Below are 17,641 nucleotides of genomic sequence, written 5' to 3'. Positions count from 1 at the left end.
TGTTTTGGTACATACTTAAGTAAAGGATCTGAATACATCTTCCACCTCTGGATTACAGGTTTGTCAATAACATACAGAAACATGCATCCATGATGGACACACTGCATAACAAAGCTAACTTTGGCTAAATGTTTAAGAAAACTTAGCTTTTCCCTCCAGGGCAATATGGGAAAATCACTATATATAGTCCTCAAGTTATCTGCTGCATATTTAGATTAACTCAGAGTCTCCCTTATGAGTTGCCTACTCTGAAAAATGTTTATTTAGATGAAAAAACAAAAGTGACTCACCAACACGTTCTCACTCCGAACTTGTCACATGGTGCCACTCTGTTAGTGACGTTCTACGTCTACTCATGATGTTTTAGGTATCCTTCCGCTTCAGCTGTTTGCACTCCCAGATGCCATTACCGTGATGTCAACAAATGCACATAGTGGGATGGAGCAGCATGGCTGATCGTCTTGATGGTTAAGATTAGGCAACAAAGTTACGGATGGTAAGATTTAGGTAAAAGAAGCATATGATAAGGTGTAGAAGAAAAAAAAAACACACATCCCATCACTACAGTGTAGATAGACATGGATGTAAACTGCAACTTGACCAGTTGGCAGAAGCATATTGAAAGGCAGCAATTATAGTTCTAAGATAGGATAGATATTCATCTTGTAGTTCACATCAGAACAATATGTGTGGAGTTCCTCAGGGGTCAATCCTAAAACCACTCTAATTTAATGTATGCATGTTCCTTTTTAAAATCATCCAAGAACACAGTCCAAGACACAAATCTTGAACTAATATCTACATCCCAGATATTGGCTATACTGTAATATTTTGCACATACCCAAATAAATATTTTTGCACCCTCTGCACAAACCTGTACAGCTTTCTTATTTTGAAATATGTTGAAATGCTCTGTTCTATTCATGACTGTTGCAGTACTCTGGTATTCCTGGAGACCCAACATTAGAAATAAGATACAGACAAACAAACTAAAAGTAAAGACAACTTAAGACTTTAAAAAATCAGGCAAGTCAAATAGAGGCACCAATTAGAAATGAAAGAAATAAAATATGAAGTAACAACAGACCTAGCAGTGCAATTCAACTTAATAACACTGCCAACGTGTCTGACTGTGAGACTATGAGCAACACACACATCTAGCTGCAGCATCTTTAATTCTGAACTCTGCCAAAATATTTTAAGCTAAAAAGAGAGGTGTTTCATAAACAAGGTTCAGGAAAGCAAGGCTTATTGGGGAAAGCTGGCTTGAATTAGCCTGATACACAGGTTAAATATGTTCTGTACAGCCACTGAAGTGCCAGAGTTATCACGACATTAAATGCAGATCTTGTCACTCCACAATAAAGGAAACAGAAGCAAAGAGAACACTGCTACATTCAGAGGCCAAAGAGAAGAACGTGATAAACATGATGCAAACAATAAAAAGTGTTGATGACAAAACCACTGCCGTAAACAAAGCCAAAACTTTGACACTATGTCGTCTCCCAGACGTCAGCTCAGACTTTAACACAGATGATGTTTTGCCATTTAACTGCCCTGTTGGCTCAGTTTGTTTCCACGCTTTTCTTCATCTTGGCTCCAAGACCAGTGTGAGTGTGTGTGTGTTTTTCTTTTTCCCTCTGCGTCATGACTGTTGAAAATTAACTTGTATGCGCAAAATGGGAGACATAGTCTCTGAAATGTCACATATTAAGGACCCTAAACAGGTTACTTATTATAATTTGCATTTTCTAACGCTTTTGTATAGTCTACACTCAGATCTGTACTGTTCTTTCAGTGGCAGTGTTTCTGTAGACTAGGTCTGTTTCATTTTATTGAATTTTCTTTAAATGGCATTTGAACTGACAAAAAATAAGTAAAATGACTGTCAGAGTTACAGCCAGGACTCTCCAGCAACTAACAGCTTTTAATTTAACAGCATTTAATTAAAGCACTAAAAGAAATATTTTGAATGCATTTATACAAGTTTTTACCTAAATACTTTGCATTTACATCAGAACAATTTAAGAAAAGATATAAAATCATTTTTAACTCAATTAATTATCTGTAAATAAACCTAGCTTAAATGAACATTTTTACCAGCTTTAAAAAAAATCCCCTAAATTGTTTAACAAACAATAACAAATGCCATTGATATTTAATACCTGGGCTATAATCTATTCATGTGTAAAAGTACACAAAAATAACAACTAAAGCTATGGCACATGACGGAGACATACACATAATATATTACTATATGTCATCAGGTGTTGATTTTGGATGATGGGCAATCTGTTCAAATGATGAAGCTGAGTAAACTGCACTTAAATGCAAAATTAGTTTTACCCCAGTGGGCCTGGGTGCCAGAGGCCTCCTGAATGTCTTATTAATAGCCCTGCTTCTAAATGTATAGATTATAAGTATATTCCAAATATAGGTATAGGCCTAATAATAAAAACAAAAATTTACTGATCTAATACACTGTCATTCTGTTCATGCAGTAAAGCCCCCAAGAATATATGATTTGTGTAATGCAAGAAAGAGCTCAGCAGTAGTCACTTGAATGTTATATGCTAGGAATCTCAAAAGGCTCTCTCTCTCTCTCTCTCTCTCTCTCTCTCTCTGTATATATATATATATATATATATATACATGTATACAATATATTATTAGTAATAGTATTACAAGATAAATACACAATGCCTACACAATACTAATTACTAATAGTCATGGTTTTTCATTAAAGGACCCTCCCTATAGACACACAAGGGCAGCGGCACACCCAAACTTCTCCATGAGGTGGTTTGCAGGAGTACAGTCCTAAACTGTGTGTGTAACCCCTCCTCCAACTGGTTATCACACATAAATTTAACCAACCAGATTTAACATTTTCTGTTAAAAGGACAGCAGGCGCAGGAGTTAGCCTGGTCTGTCTGTTAAGAACACCAGAGTCATGGATGGTTCCAATAAAACACCAGTGAAATGTGAAGTAGTGAAGGAAAATTTGAAAGCAGGTGAAGCGGCTTCTTCTACTCAGGTCTCAGGTGGTTGCTGCGGTTCGAAGAACAGATGTGGCTTCATCCCGCCGGAATACCGGCATGAGCTGGTACAACTGTTCAAACTGGGGGGACCAGTGGTAAGATGACTTTGCTCTGCTGTGTGTTTGGGCTCTGAACTGAACTGAAATGTTAAAATGATGTTTGTATGCTGACTTTTAATGTAGATGTTTTTTCTTAATGTGTTCGGGTTTCTTTCACTTTCTGTGCATTGTGTTTGTATTAGTGTTCGGTTTGTTTATGAAACATAAATTTATTGAGGCAACACACTCCAAGTGAAAACATAGTCCAAACATGCACTTAATGTTAATTTTTTAAGCTTAGGTTTCTGTTCTGGAAATGTATGCAAACAGTTTTACAGTATTAAGCAGTATTTAAATAGATAATGCATCCATTGCATATTTTAACATAGAATTTCCAAAAAACTTCAAAGTACTTAAAATAATTGTCTTTATGTAAATAATCAGCTGGGGAAGTTTCATGGTGATAGCTAATGTGTTCGTTCATCTGTTAAAACTTGTACCCTAGTGTTATATATTTGATCCAATAATCAAGTTTAAGAATACATATCTTTACAGGCCATTTTTTTGGTCAAAATGAGTGTCTCATAGTCTGCACCAAAAATCTCAGCTTCTGTACAATTTACATACGCCAAACTTTCCAGTTTTATTTCTATCTATATTTTTATAGGTTTTTACAGATGGGTTTGTTCATATATAATTCATAGCTTGAGTTAAATAACATATTAATCCTAAAAACATGGCAGATTTCCTTAAAAGGCTGTTGACAGTATTTTTTCATTTCTGAAGTGATGACAAAGAGATATCAAAAATTCCCACTGTAAAACCCTTGACACTAATGTGTCAATAAAGCAAGACCACTTAACTGCAGACACACAGACCTCCACTGGCACACTAAGACCTCCTCCTGCATGTGCAGTAAGATTGCCACTCGCGCCTGCGCACAAGAAATCTCAGCACTTAACAGGATATCACGTTATCTGACCACCAAAGTCGGTCTTCTTTGTGTAGTTTTATTTCCCATGAAGTAACAAATAGATTTAACCCTTTGAAACCTGGATTGACATCACAGATGCCTTTAGCTTAAAACCCTGAGCAAATTGTTGTGCTTTCTTTTTAAAACATGGGGGAAAAAGAAATTAGCAACTTAGCAAAAAAATGTTTTTTTAACAAAGTGCAAAGAATAAGTAGATTTGGAAAATCATTAAAAAAAAAAAAAAAAAACACAAAAAACTACAGAAAAAAATGTCCAAAAAAACTGTATTCATCAAAATCATTATTGTATATTTAAATGTATTTTATAGAATCATAACTATTTCTTAGCATTCACGAGTCATTTACTTCTTTGTTTGTTTTTACTTTTATTTCTTTTTTAAAAGCTATTTTATTGGCAATTTTCTTGTAATTCCTAACTTTTTTGGTGCTAATTTTGGGTCAAGTGTCTCAATGCCTTCTTCATGTTTTTGAAATCTCAAGCCAAGTTGCTCAGGTTAAAGATGGTTAAAGACAAATGTACAAAGTTTTTAAGGTTGTAAAAGTTAATAAAGGCTTCATACAATATTCTAAATGGCAAACTTTGCAAATAATAAATATATGTTAAATCAAGAAGTAATTACTTTGGATCAAACATTTGGAATATGTTTAGGTTTAAAAGTTGTGATGCTTCCATCAAATTAGATTATGTATATATTTTAAAAATATAAACAATGTAAACAGGCTATGCCTAACTGGAAGACCCTATGAGTTTCTGATGATAGAGAACTGATCTATAGCCCTCTTATTCTCTCCTTTTATTGCATTTTGTTAGTAAAATCAGGATTAACCCATTATTTTACAAAAAAGATACATCCTTTATACATTGGGTAAAACTGACCTCAATAATTTTAATATCCACAAATGACTGTGATTGAAAATGTTGCCCAAGTTTACACCTGAAAACATCAGCAAGGAGCACATAGTTCAGAATCAAAATACTCTTATTGGCTGATTACTGTGCAGTATACCTGAACATACAATGAATTCAACTTAGTGGTTGAATATACAGTATATATATTTAAAGTAAAGAAAGAATACACCAATAATAATAACAGTTAATTCGAATGACTATAGGATTCAAATAAGTGATGGAATGTACAACTACATTTACACAAGCACTAAAAATTCAATATAGCACAGCCTCCTCCTCTCCTGTCCTTCATCTTCTTCATCCATGAAGTTCACTTCTTTGTATTCTTCTTCTTCTTTGTATGTGATGCTAACTTGCAAACAGCATCTACATTTGCCTCATTTTTACTGAAAAACAATTCCAACAAAAACAAAACACTCCACAAAACTCCAAAAACTCGCTCAGAATATTCTCTAAATTCACTGTCATTGCTTTCTATTTTCTTCTGCTTCGCCACACTCTCTTGCAAATCTCCTTCTAGTATTTAGCCCCAAAAAGACCAACTTACGCTGTTTAGAACATGTCATTTCCTGTCAACTCTTGTGTATGCTCCTGTGGAGATTCCTATTGTGTATGTGCTTGCGGACCTCCGCTGTGTCTGCAGCCAGGTGCCTCTCCAATAAAATGAAATAAGAGTTTTGAACCTGGCTTTCTCCAGGGTTCAGATTTGTTATGAAAATGGATGCAAACTAGCACATATGCCATCTAGAATTTCCGTATTAAAAATGACATTTCAGATAACTCACAATATCAAAAACAATTACAAAGTAATAAACTTTTAAAAGTTAATTTACCATATTTTCATTTTATCCCATTCACCTGGGGTGTCTCCTCTTCAGAAATACAGTAAGCAATGTAAGCAACAGACAAAAAGAAATAAGGCCAGGAGCCTTCTACAAGATGGTGGCTTTCAGGTCACCTTGTGTCCCTTTAGGTTCCAAATGTGCTTCTGGTGCTGCATACAGTTTTACCAAAAAAAATAACAACACCAACAAAAAACGTGGTCTAGGGGCACTTGCCCTCAAATCGAAGGTTCATGTCAACACTTAAACCTGATAATCACTGTTCTGTCCAATATTAACATATTTGTTATATATTATTTTATTAAATGAAGGGCTAATGTTATCAGTTAAGTGTTTTTCAATGTGTTTATATTTACTTTGCAGGGATATATCTGGCATCTGTACAAACAAGAAAATGAGGAAGAGTATTGTGTTTGTTCTCATACTGCAGGTCATTTCCCAGTTGATGGTATTTTTGATTGGTTTTGTCAGCACTGTGTTCTGTGGTCATCTGGGAAAAACTGAACTTGCAGCAGTAGCGTTATCAATAGCAGTAAGAAAACTTTCTTGAGTCCTATCTATCTATATATCTATCTATCTATCTATCTAACTTTTAATATACAGTTTATATTCTCCCTGAATTACATGTGTTTTTTTTTTCTTTTTGCAGGTGGTTAATGTCACTGGTGTGTCCATTGGCACTGGTTTGTCATTAACTTGTGATACCTTAATATCTCAGGTAGTTTTCTCTTCAGAGTTGTTCTTTTACTTAATATACAGTATCTAACCAAGACAAACACAGCTGCTAGAGCTATTCTCACAGGTTGTCCTTTTACTTTCATTAATTTATGTTACCCATTATAACAAATCAAAATGTGCCTCAGAGGACTTGACAACATATGAAACCGTCTGTCTTTGTACCCACTAAAAAGATGGGGAAAAACTCCCCCCAAAAAGCCCCAAAAGGGGTCTCTGGAGTCCGTTTAAAACAACTTTATAATGAACTTTTGTATCATCTTCGTTTTCTTTGACCAGTTGTACATCTGGTTAATGGTGTGATTTGGAATGTCCATCTTCCTGTTTCATGCAGACGTATGGGGGCGGTAACTTGAAGCGTGTGGGAGTGATTCTCCAGAGGGGGGTACTGATTCTGCTGCTGGCCTGTTTCCCCTGCTGGGCTGTTCTCATCAACACGGAAGTTCTCCTACTTGCTGTCAGACAGAGCCCAGAGGTTGCAAGGTTAGTCATTAACTTCACTTTCAGCATCTTTCTCTTCAGTGACACTACAGTACACGTGGACTCGGACTGATAATCTGTTAACAAATACTAACAACTAACATTCAGACATGGAATGAGTAATGTCAGCCATCAGTACACAATAAAAACTGCCAAACTGGGATGAGCATTCCAAAAGAAGGTATTCATATTAAATGATATTTTGACGTGTCATTAGGCCCTGTAGTGTGTAACAGGCATTGCCACAGTCCATAAATTCCATCCATCCATCCATCCATCCATCCACCCACTGCCATATATCCGCATTTCCGGGGACGGATTGCAGGGGGAGTAGGCTGAGCAAGGAACTCCAGACATTCCTCTCCTCAGCAATGCTTTCCCACTTCTCCTCGGGGAGCCCGAGGTTTTCACAGGCCAGATGGGATATATAAACCCTCCAGGATGTTCTGGGTCTGCCCCATGGGCTTCTACAATTAAGACATGCCCGGAACACCTCTAAAGGGAGGCGTTCAGGAGGATTCCTGAGCAGATGTCCGCACCACCTCAACTTCCACATTTCAACGCAAGGAGGCAGCAGCCCAACCCCAATTTCCCTCCAGATGTCTGAGCTTCTATCCCTAACGCTGAGGCTGAGCCCAGACACAAAACAGAGTGAACTCATTTCAGCCGCTTGTATCTGCGATTTTATTCTTTTGGTCACTACCCAAAGCTCATGACCACAGATGAGGGTCGGAACATGCGCCAAACCACCTGTCCATCTTGTGATTCATTTTACCCTGACTCTTGAACAAGACCCCATGATAATTGAACTCCTTCCGCTTGGGGCTGCAACAATCCACAGTTTCCCAGCAGAGTACATAGCCTCAGACTTCGAGGTCCTGACTCTCATCCTGACCTCTTCACACTTGGCTACAAATCATGCCAGTGCATGCTGTGAAATAGAACCACATCATCTGTAAAAAGCAAAGATGCAATTCTGAGGTCCCCAAACTGGACCTCTTCCTTTCTTCCCCTGGTTCTATAAATTCTATTTACATAAATCCTGAATTCTATTATGCAAGTGTTAATGGTGCTTTCTGTGGTTGGTAAAAAGAGAAGGGGGGTGTGTGGCTGAGTCACTTTCTGTCACATTTAGTTAAGGTTGAACCCAAAAGTAGAAAAAGGACTAAGGTGAATTTTCAGGTGGTCAGGCAAACAAACCGAGCTAACTGTGGGGACTGGAAGCTGGCACAGAGTACTTATAGTGGAGTGGAGCTGGTTTGATTGGAGGACTGCTGTGCTGATTGCATACAGTCCCAGACACACACACACACACATTTTTTGTTTGTTGAGTTGTTAAGGATTGTTGTCATTGAGGCAAGGAGGAAGAACAGGAGGAGACGAAAGTAGGAACCAGGGGACCGGAGAAGACCAGCTTGAGGTGGGACACATGGAATGGCGGATGGATACTAAGTGAACGGGGTAGTTTCAGGTGGACAACAGTAGGATTAATGACCATCTCCACCACAACAGGTCCGATAAATCTAGGGGACAGCTTTTTAGACTCAGCTCTTGAAGACATATTTCGAGTAGAGAGCCATACCCTGTCTCCAGGGGTGCAGTTAGGAACAGGAGTACCATGATGGTTGGCTTTTTGCTGGTAGTGTCCTGAAGCTTTTAACAGGGGGGTATGAGCTAGGTGCCAGGCCTTGTGGCGCTGATGAATGTGGGCTTGAACAGAAGGAGTTTCAATTTCTTTGTCCTGGTACAGGAAGAGAGGCAGTTCATAACTGTAAAGGCTTGAAAAGGCAGGGAGTTGTGAGCATTCTCTTCCTTAGGGGGATGAGTGGCCTTGGTGGATGGGTTGGAGGAACCAGAGAGCACAGAGTTGTTTCCAGCTTCTGGTTGGCCCTTTTTGCTTGGCCGTTCATTTTGGGGTGAAACCCAGAGGAGAGGCTGATGGTGATGCCGAGAACAGAGCAGAAGGCCTTTCAGACAGCAGAAGTGAACTGAGGACTACGGTCTGACACAAGGTTGCAGGGAAGGCTGTGGACTCAAGAAGTCTCCTTAACAAGCAAATCCACAGTCTCCTTGGTAGAAAGCAACTTTGGGAGAGGCAGAAAGTGAGCAAATTTACTGAACCAGTCAACAACAGTCAGGGTAACTTTCTTACCATCTAAGACTGGCAGATCAGTGATGAAGTCTAGCGCCAGCAATTGTACCGGCAATATTAAACTGGGACACCACTGTCAATGTCACAGATGACACCAATTAATTTACTGAGTCTGTGGTGGATTAAATTTTCAAAACGAGTTGGACCAAAAACTACAGTTAAATCATTCCGAACCAGAAACCATAGATTATCAGAACCATCCAGTGGAGGGCCTGGTGGCTCATTGGGTAGAGTGGCATATACAAAGGTTGTACCCTCGCTGCAGCAGCTGTGGGTTCGATACCGGTCTGTGGGTTCGATACCGGTCTTAATTCAGTTTCAAGTTTTCAAGTTTACACTTATTGTTTTTGACATCTAAGACAGTTTTTGTTAGATTCATGCACTGATTTATATCCAGACCAAACATTGTCACATGAGGATGCATTCTAATGACTAATAGCCATATATTCTATATTTGATATATATTTACATATTCATATGTTTCACCTACTTGCTTTTTTTTAATCTTTCTTCATAAAGTCTCTCCCAGCTGTATGTGGAGATCTTCATGCCTGCTCTGCCGGTGAGTTTGATGCATTCTAAACCCCATGTGCATACGGAGGATGATACAACACATACAGAGCTTTTCAATTTTTCCGTAATGCTTACTAAAAAAAATCATATTTACCAACAATTTCTTTCTTTCAGGCTGCTTTTATGTATCAGCTGCAAGGGAGGTATCTTCAAAATCAGGTGCAGCAATAAAAACCAGTGATGTTAAAGTTTATGGCTGGACCGTAGTTTTTAAAATGAATACTGATACCAGGCTGTGTGGTTTGCAGGGAATCATATGGCCCCAGGTTATAACCGGAGGGATTGCAAATATCCTCAATGCAATCATCAACTACGCTTTCCTGTACGGTCTGGAGATGGGCGTTGCGTAAGTTTTCTACCGTCATTATTTTGTGGTAGAGCTTACATTATAACAGTTATGTAATTATCAACACTCAGATACACATTCATTGCTTGATTTAGTCATGATTTATATGAAGCCAAGTTTGATAACCATGAACAGCTGTCAACAATATGTGAATGTAATAGCCTAGTGCTTTCTCCTGTTTAGTATTTTCTCTAAACTGGCTTTTCTTTCATCTTGAAGTGGATCTGCTGCAGCCAATGCTATCTCACAGTATTTGCTAGCTGTGCTCCTGTACGTTTATATCTGCTGGAAGGGTTTGCATAAGGCCACATGGGGAGGTCAGTTGTTTTCTCTTTGCTTTTGAGATATTTCACCACAACATGAAATTGACTGAAATGTGTTCTTTTCTTCTTATGAAGTTGACTGCATTAATGCTCTTACGCCAAGGCCACACTGCCAGCATGAGCAGTGTCAGACCGCTACCTCACTGAACTGCTGTGGCTTGTAGGCTTGCATTACTCACACAGACTGTGTTGTTGCTGTAGTGTTGCTGCAGAGCTGCCTGCTGCCATAATTACTGTTTTTACACGATAAAAAGTTGGAACTTCATTCAATTATGGAGTAGTGGTCATGACAAAATTTCACAATAAAAAGCCTTGTGTTAACAAATGATGAGCTTTAATTTTGAAACAGGAAATGGAAAGTTTTTTTTCAAAACCATGTGGAAAAAATAGTTGAGACTCCTGTTCTCTAGATGTTCCGTGCCTGAGCAGCACTGCTCATGCAGGCAGTGTGGCTGCTGTAACCTTATAACCTGTTAACCTTATAACCTGAAAAAATAAAATTTATAAAAATAAAAAAATAAAAAATAAAAGGTTCTGCGATGCACATGTGCTGCTCACACAAGCAGTGTGGCCCAGGTGTTATTCTATCCAGTAATGTCATCCTCTTTCATCATTCAAGTCCCCGGCCTTTCACCACTTCTTAATTGTCCATTGTGAACATTCCAGCTATGAATGTTTGACAAGATTAGTTACACTCTGTTACCTGTGTAATGTAGTGCAGAGGAGGGGTGACAGTAGTGATGTCCAAGTTAGGATTTACTTTTACGTTCTAAAGTTTGACAGAAGGCTATTTTATAGCATGTATTGTGGCTACATGTTTATCTTGTACTATGACAGTTGTACAATTATTCTGGCCTTTTTCTGACTTTAACTAAAAGTTTTTAAAACTATTTGGGTGTTTGAGATAAAAAAAAAATGATGGGGCCCTTTCAGCCTGGGCTCTGTATGCCTTTAACCTTGGGGCATTCAAATAATTCCAAATAAGAAACTCACATGGAGATATTTTTTTCAATCATAAGTCTCAAATTGGCATTGGGATTTTAGCATAGCCAACTGCTTACAGGTGTTACCTCTAACATGAAACAACAATTGAAAAGATAATCTCTAGTTTAATGCGCAGACCTCTGACTCACAGGTTGGTCGCTGGACTGTCTGCAGGAGTGGGGACCCTTCATTCGTCTGGCCATCCCCAGTATGCTCATGCTTTGTCTGGAGTGGTGGATGTTCGAAATAGGAGGATTCCTGGCCGGAGTGATCAGTGAGGCTGAGCTGGGAGCTCACTCCATCGTTTATGAGCTCACCGTTGTAGCTTACATGGTAAAGATGTTTTTCCTGCTTGTGTTTTGGCCAATGCTTCAATGAAATTGTAATATAGGAAATGTAACTATATTACACTTGGTAATTCCCTCTACATTTTTTCCAATAGTGCCCAATGGGATTCGCTGTTGCTGCAAGTGTACGGGTTGGGAATGCTCTCGGTGCAGGAAACATAGAGCAGGCCAAGCTGTCTTGCAAAGTCCCCATCATTTGTACATGTAAGACCTAATTTGTACTTTGTACTGTACCAACTTGTACAATGTTCCTGAAATGCCTTCTTACTTTGAATGAGTGGTGGTTTAGTGGTGGAGAGGTGGTATAGCACACACACACACACACACACACACACACATATATATATGACCATATCTGAGAAATCATTCACAAGTGCTTCCACACAAAAAACATCAATACAGACAACATGACATTTTTGAAAACAGAAAATACATAGCAATACATTAAAACAGCGTGCCAGTCAATGCACTGCTAATAAAGTGAACTGGTGGTATTTTTCTTAAAGCAATACATCATCTGTTAAAAAAAGTAATACTGACTTTATGATCCAGCAATCAGGTAATTGTCTGTTTATTTCATTTTATTTTATTTCGATTTTACCCTTACTTAACCAGTAAAAGTCCCATTGAGATTCAAAATATTTTCAAGGGAGTGCTGGCCAAGACAGCAGCATGATGAATTTCAGAAGAACAAACACACTGAGAACATGACAACAAACATTTAAAAAGCACATCAAGATTTTTACTAACAAAAGACTTAAAACAATCAGCTAATTTACAACAAATAACTACAATTTGCAGTGTTCAGAAGCCACACAACTGCATTTGGTGGTCAAAAAGTCCATCCAGGCTTACAATAGAGTTTAGTTTAACGTGACTCTGTATCAGGCACCAAGAGGAGGGAACAAAAACAAAAGCACTCTCACAAAATACAGTGCGGGTTTGAGGAATGACGTACAGATGTTGTCCACATGACCGAAAGTACAACTACTGACAGTTTTAGGAGTCAGTAGAAAACATAAATAAGGAGGCAAGTCATGTAAAATGGCCTTATGAAGAAAAGTATAGCAGTGTTTTATTCATGATGTGTGTGGAAACCTGAATTAGAGATAAATCTCAGCACAGCATGGTACACTGTATCGAACATTTTTCAAACAATATGAATTCGCATGCATGTATAAAATGTCTCCATGATTGCTGACAAAAGTGTTTTTTTTCGTGCACTTCAAGAGAAACAGCATTTGCTTCTTTTTTTCTTTCTTTTTTTTTAGGTTATTTTGTTGGGGTTTTATAGCCTTTAACTGACAGAACAGTGTGACCGTGCGGTGAGGACACAGCCTCTGCACATGGGGCACCGCTCTATCCACTGAGCCACCAGGCAGCTTTTTTGTAAAACACTCAATATGTTTACAAGACAAATTATCATCCAAGGGTTTTTGAATGCTGAGAATCATTCAGTCACTTAAAGTAATGATCTGTTATACATTGTTTTCCTGAACCACGTGAAAAGTAGACTGCAGCTCTTTAAGAGGCAGAAATATACAAAATATTGTCCTCTGCATAAAAAATGAATTTGGTTTTTACAACATTGACCTCTAATTACTGATATAAATTGTAAATAAAATAGGACCCAATATGGAGCCTTGTGCGACATGGTTTTGTGCAAAAACACCAGGATATACACCTCTGACTTGGACGCTTGGTCTTCCGCTGCTCTCCACTGCTGTGTTCTGGGTCTTATCACCACTCCTGCTCAAAACATCAGCTCTGTGTAGTCTTGACTGATCTTGAAACCTCATGAGTACATTTTGTGTGAGTTGTTCTGTGTTCATTGTAAAGACTGGTTGGCATGTAATCAAAGCATGCCTGGAGGGATCTATTGAACTATTACAAGAGATTTAAAAGATTTCTTGTGAGCTCAATTTATTAATAACTGTTTTTTGTTTCTTTTCCCCATGGCAGTCATAATTGCATGTGTAGTTGGAGCCAGCCTTAGTGTTGCCAGAGACGTTATTGGATATATCTTCACATCAGAGCCGTGAGTAAAGTGTTTGACACAATGTTCTTCCTGCAGAATGTTGCAGTCATTTTGTGTGTCCTTTTTTTTCAGTCCACGTGACACAGAAGACTTAGTTTCATATTCCTGTCCAGATTGTTATATATTAACTTAAGTCATCATCTTTATGCTGACTTATAAACACTGAACTCCTTATTGGTGATGCCACATCAAACATGGCTAAAACAGCTATTTGTTCAATCGTTGTAAAGTCTTTCATTTAAGCAGAACAAAACAATTTCCAGTTGAAGGCGGCATTCACCATTTCTTAGCCAAAATCATTGTTAAAGAATGTTTCAAAAAAGAAACTTTTTCTGAAAAAGGCAATATCCCAGGATGCCATGTTATAATGTCAAGTCATATTACATATATCTAATTTGATTCGGAGTGGAAAGGTCTTGCTTATATGCAGTGTTCTTATTTGCTCATTAGGCTTGACTGTCATCACAGTATTACTGTATGCTAGGGGATTTAGAAATCCAAACTGTATGTTTTTCGTGCTTATCTTTCTATCAAATTCATATGGAGAAGCTTTACTGATGATTTATTGTATGTAGTTCACATAAAGTTCCACTAAAGGTTACTCTCTACTGGTGGAACAGGCAGCTGAAATGCCAAACATGGTGGCTGCCAGTGGTGGAGCAACACGTTGTAATCGTCAGTATGCTTCCGCGTTTACTTATGACGTCTTAGGTATCCTTCTGTGTCAGCTGTATAGTTCCAAGATGCTGTTGCAATGAGCTGTTCATGCTCTGGGATGCCGTTCCAGTGATGTCAAAAAATGAACATGGTAGGATGATGCAGCAAAGTCCTTATATTTACACAACAGCGTGGATTGTCACGATGGTTAGGATTAGACAACAAAGTCACAGACAGTTAGGTTTAGGCAAAAGAGGCATGATACGGTGTAGAAAAAAACCCACACATCCACACAGGGAGTGAACTCCATACTATCACACAAAAGTCAATTGTTTGTGGGACACATCCACCTCCCCACCCGCTTGCCCTATAAGCACTTCTTAGATTGCATGGTTACCGGCAGAATTATTACATGTCCTTTAGTGTTTTATGCATACGTGACTGGTTTCTACCAGGCTGCGTTCTCAAGTGACACTGCTGTGTGTGCTGCATGCCAACATGCCCAACACGCCAGTGTATGATAACAATGCCACCAGCTATATCTGAGCACCATACAGCCGGTTGGACACGGAAGGTGGCTTCTGGCGTCACGCTCCTCCACTGAAAGTGTTGACAGGGTGGCACTACATGATGACTTGTGAGTGAGAACAGGCTGGGTGGAAATAACAGAACATGACTGCAAACGTATGGTCAGCGATGGCAGAGAGCGCACAGATTTTCTCAGCGAATTAAGGGTTTAACTCAAGCTTGTGTAACATAGCAAACTCGATGGTCAGGGGTGGGGGGCGGGATACTGGGTAGGAATGTACAAAAATACTGTCATATTCCATATACTTCAGTAAAATTCCAGGTATTAATGTATGAAAAAAGAACGTAATACCTAAGCCTGTATTTATCTCTCAGTTGGAGATTTTTTCATACACAGTATACTATGAAAGAAGTCATGATTTGTCTTACGGTCAAACATGTTTATCATTAAGACTCTCTCTCCCTCCATGTTTTTAGAGACATTTTACAGAGGGTTTCTGACGTCATGATCATGTTTTGCTTCTTGCATCTTGGTGATGCTGTTGCGGTGAGAAAGACTTTCATGCAAGTAATCAGAATTTCAGACCCAGTATTAACATACACATAATCTGACCAAATCTCTGTTTGATGAGGACAGGGTGTGACTGGAGGCGTTCTCAGAGGAGCAGGGAAACAGTCGATTGGTGCTCTTTGCAACCTGGTGGGGTTCTATTTCATTGGTGTCCCCATTGGTGTGTCCCTAATGTTTGCAGTAGATATGGGCATTGTAGGTAAGACCAACCATTAATGTACAGTTCTGCTATTATTATTATCTGTAGTCCTATCTCCTGTCTATCAATCAATGTTCAAGAAAGACATTAAAACTCTTCTGTCATCTCTGTTAAAGGGCTATGGACAGGACTTACCATTTGTACATTACTGCAGTCAGTTTTCTTTGTCACATTTGTGTGCAAACTCAATTGGAAGAAGGCTGCTGAAGAGGTTCGTACCTACAATCCTTGACCAAAGCTGGACTTTTAACTAGAGATGTTTTCGAAGTCACAACCTCCTTTTAACAGCTGTTTGTTCTTATCAGGCTCTTCTGAGAGCAGGAGTCCAGATCAAAGAAGAAAAAGAGATGGTTGGGATGGAAAATACAGGTAAGCTCTGACACACTAATTGAATCATCCTCATGAACAGTATTTTGTCAATACTAAAGGTTTCCCCTCCAACCTCCAGAGTCCCAGGTCAGTGCCACTGCATCCAAATGTGAGAGTGCTGAGGATGACCACACATATCAGGATGTGCCCAATCTAGACCAGAATAAAACCACTACCACTACAGTGGGAAATGTTCTGTCAATAACACAGCTGGTTTTACGGCGTGGCTTTGCATTGCTGTTCATGGTCGTCATCCTCATCGCTGGAATCTTCATAAGCAACTTTCTCACTAAGATGCTGAAATGAATGATCTGATAGACCTAATATTTTCTTGTCAGCACTGCATCACCTCAAAGTGAAAGGGTTACTGGTGCTTTGACAGGGGTTGACATTAACACTCACCCAAGGCAAGATAAGGAGAGAATGCCCCAAGTGAAAAATAAATGCAATGTCCACTGTAATGTTATCTGAAATAAACTACGCACTGTAACGCTGAGCTTGTTCAGCTAAGCTGTGTGCATGAGTCTGTCTCACCACTAAGTATTTAATAGGACTAGGAAGAAAAATTAGACATAATGGATGTTATATAAGTTAACTCTGGTGTTGACAATGTCATTTACAACATAACGCTACTAACCAATCACTGTCATGAAATTTATGCTCAGTATCAGGTTGTTCGCTGCATGCCTTTCAGTCCTTCGTGTTTGGCTTGATGTACATCTACCTACATTAACAATTTGGTATGATGAATTTTCATCAATTCTTCCTTATGAGAGGCTGTCTGATGTATTGCAAGGAACTTCAGATGAATAAGTAAAAGTATGGTCCCCATTCAGTAAATATTTGGTAGTGAAAAGTCGGCAAAAAGCCTTATTGGAGTAGACTGACCATGATATGCTTGTCAACCCTTTGTTTCATTATTGCTGCAAAGATCGAACAAGTTGTTGTCGCTTTTTTGTTTGTGGTTCGTTTTGAATGTTTATGTGTCTGTATTTGTATTTATTCTGGGACAGCAAAACAGTGTCTAAAGAATTTGACTGTAAATACTGTTCTACTGTTGTGCTCTTAAACAATAAAAAAGACAGTTATAAAAAAATTTTAAAAATCACTGTAATGCTACATGCGAGAGAGTGACTTACTATTCTTAGCCCAAAAGCTAATGTTAGCCATCCTGCCACTTCAGCAAGGGCTCCGGAGTGACTGTATTTCTTTAAGAAGCTTTGTAAACAAGCCTTGAACTGCAGTGCCTTTTTGGAGAATTAAAAGCTGTAAAATAACTACATATTGATAAACCCAACACTGAATGTCCTCTGTCATCTTTTATCTGTTTTTATAATTACAAATGAGATTTGAAAAATGTTTAACTTTGGGTTACACATGTGCTCGTCACTGTCACCAGCTATCCAATCACAGTAGAGCAGGGGCATGACAAATCCCACAGCTACCAACCGTCACATTGACAGATAAAATCAAGTGCTTAAAAACTACAACCAATGTTTTCTGATGGGAAAATAA

The 17,641-nt window shown here is 38.6% G+C and overlaps 1 protein-coding gene across 1 annotated transcript; it reads left to right on the top strand.

Moving 5' to 3' along the window:
- Nucleotides 1-2,883: 2,883 nt before the first annotated feature.
- LOC121941951 (multidrug and toxin extrusion protein 1-like) lies at nt 2,884-17,434 on the top strand. The gene is made up of 16 exons (XM_042484988.2): nt 2,884-3,136; nt 6,255-6,356; nt 6,474-6,542; nt 6,894-7,042; nt 9,711-9,753; nt 9,879-9,923; nt 10,013-10,110; nt 10,330-10,427; nt 11,569-11,750; nt 11,860-11,968; nt 13,727-13,802; nt 15,465-15,534; nt 15,625-15,757; nt 15,874-15,968; nt 16,063-16,126; nt 16,206-17,434. The coding sequence occupies exons 1-16, from the start codon at nt 2,954-2,956 to the stop codon at nt 16,430-16,432; spliced, it is 1,743 nt and encodes a 580-aa protein (XP_042340922.2). The 5' UTR covers nt 2,884-2,953; the 3' UTR covers nt 16,433-17,434.
- Nucleotides 17,435-17,641: the final 207 nt, after the last annotated feature.

This window comes from Plectropomus leopardus, chromosome 3, assembly GCF_026936395.1.
Source record: "Plectropomus leopardus strain MGB_pleo_1.0 chromosome 3, ASM2693639v1, whole genome shotgun sequence".
Classification (NCBI taxonomy): Eukaryota; Metazoa; Chordata; class Actinopteri; order Perciformes; family Serranidae; genus Plectropomus; species Plectropomus leopardus.
Note: the sequence above shows the minus strand (reverse complement) of the source record. Positions and strands in the feature narration are given on the sequence as shown.

What these genes read in the sequence shown, in the direction of transcription:
- LOC121941951 (XM_042484988.2), top strand. Translation starts at nt 2,954, where the DNA reads ATGGATGGTTCCAATAAAACACCAGTGAAATGTGAAGTAGTGAAGGAA. An exon ending in TCAAACTGGGGGGACCAGTG is followed by an intron (nt 3,137 to 6,254) that starts GTAAGATGACTT and finishes CTCATACTGCAG; the next exon opens with GTCATTTCCCAGTTGATGGT. An exon ending in TCTTCATGCCTGCTCTGCCG is followed by an intron (nt 9,754 to 9,878) that starts GTGAGTTTGATG and finishes TCTTTCTTTCAG; the next exon opens with GCTGCTTTTATGTATCAGCT.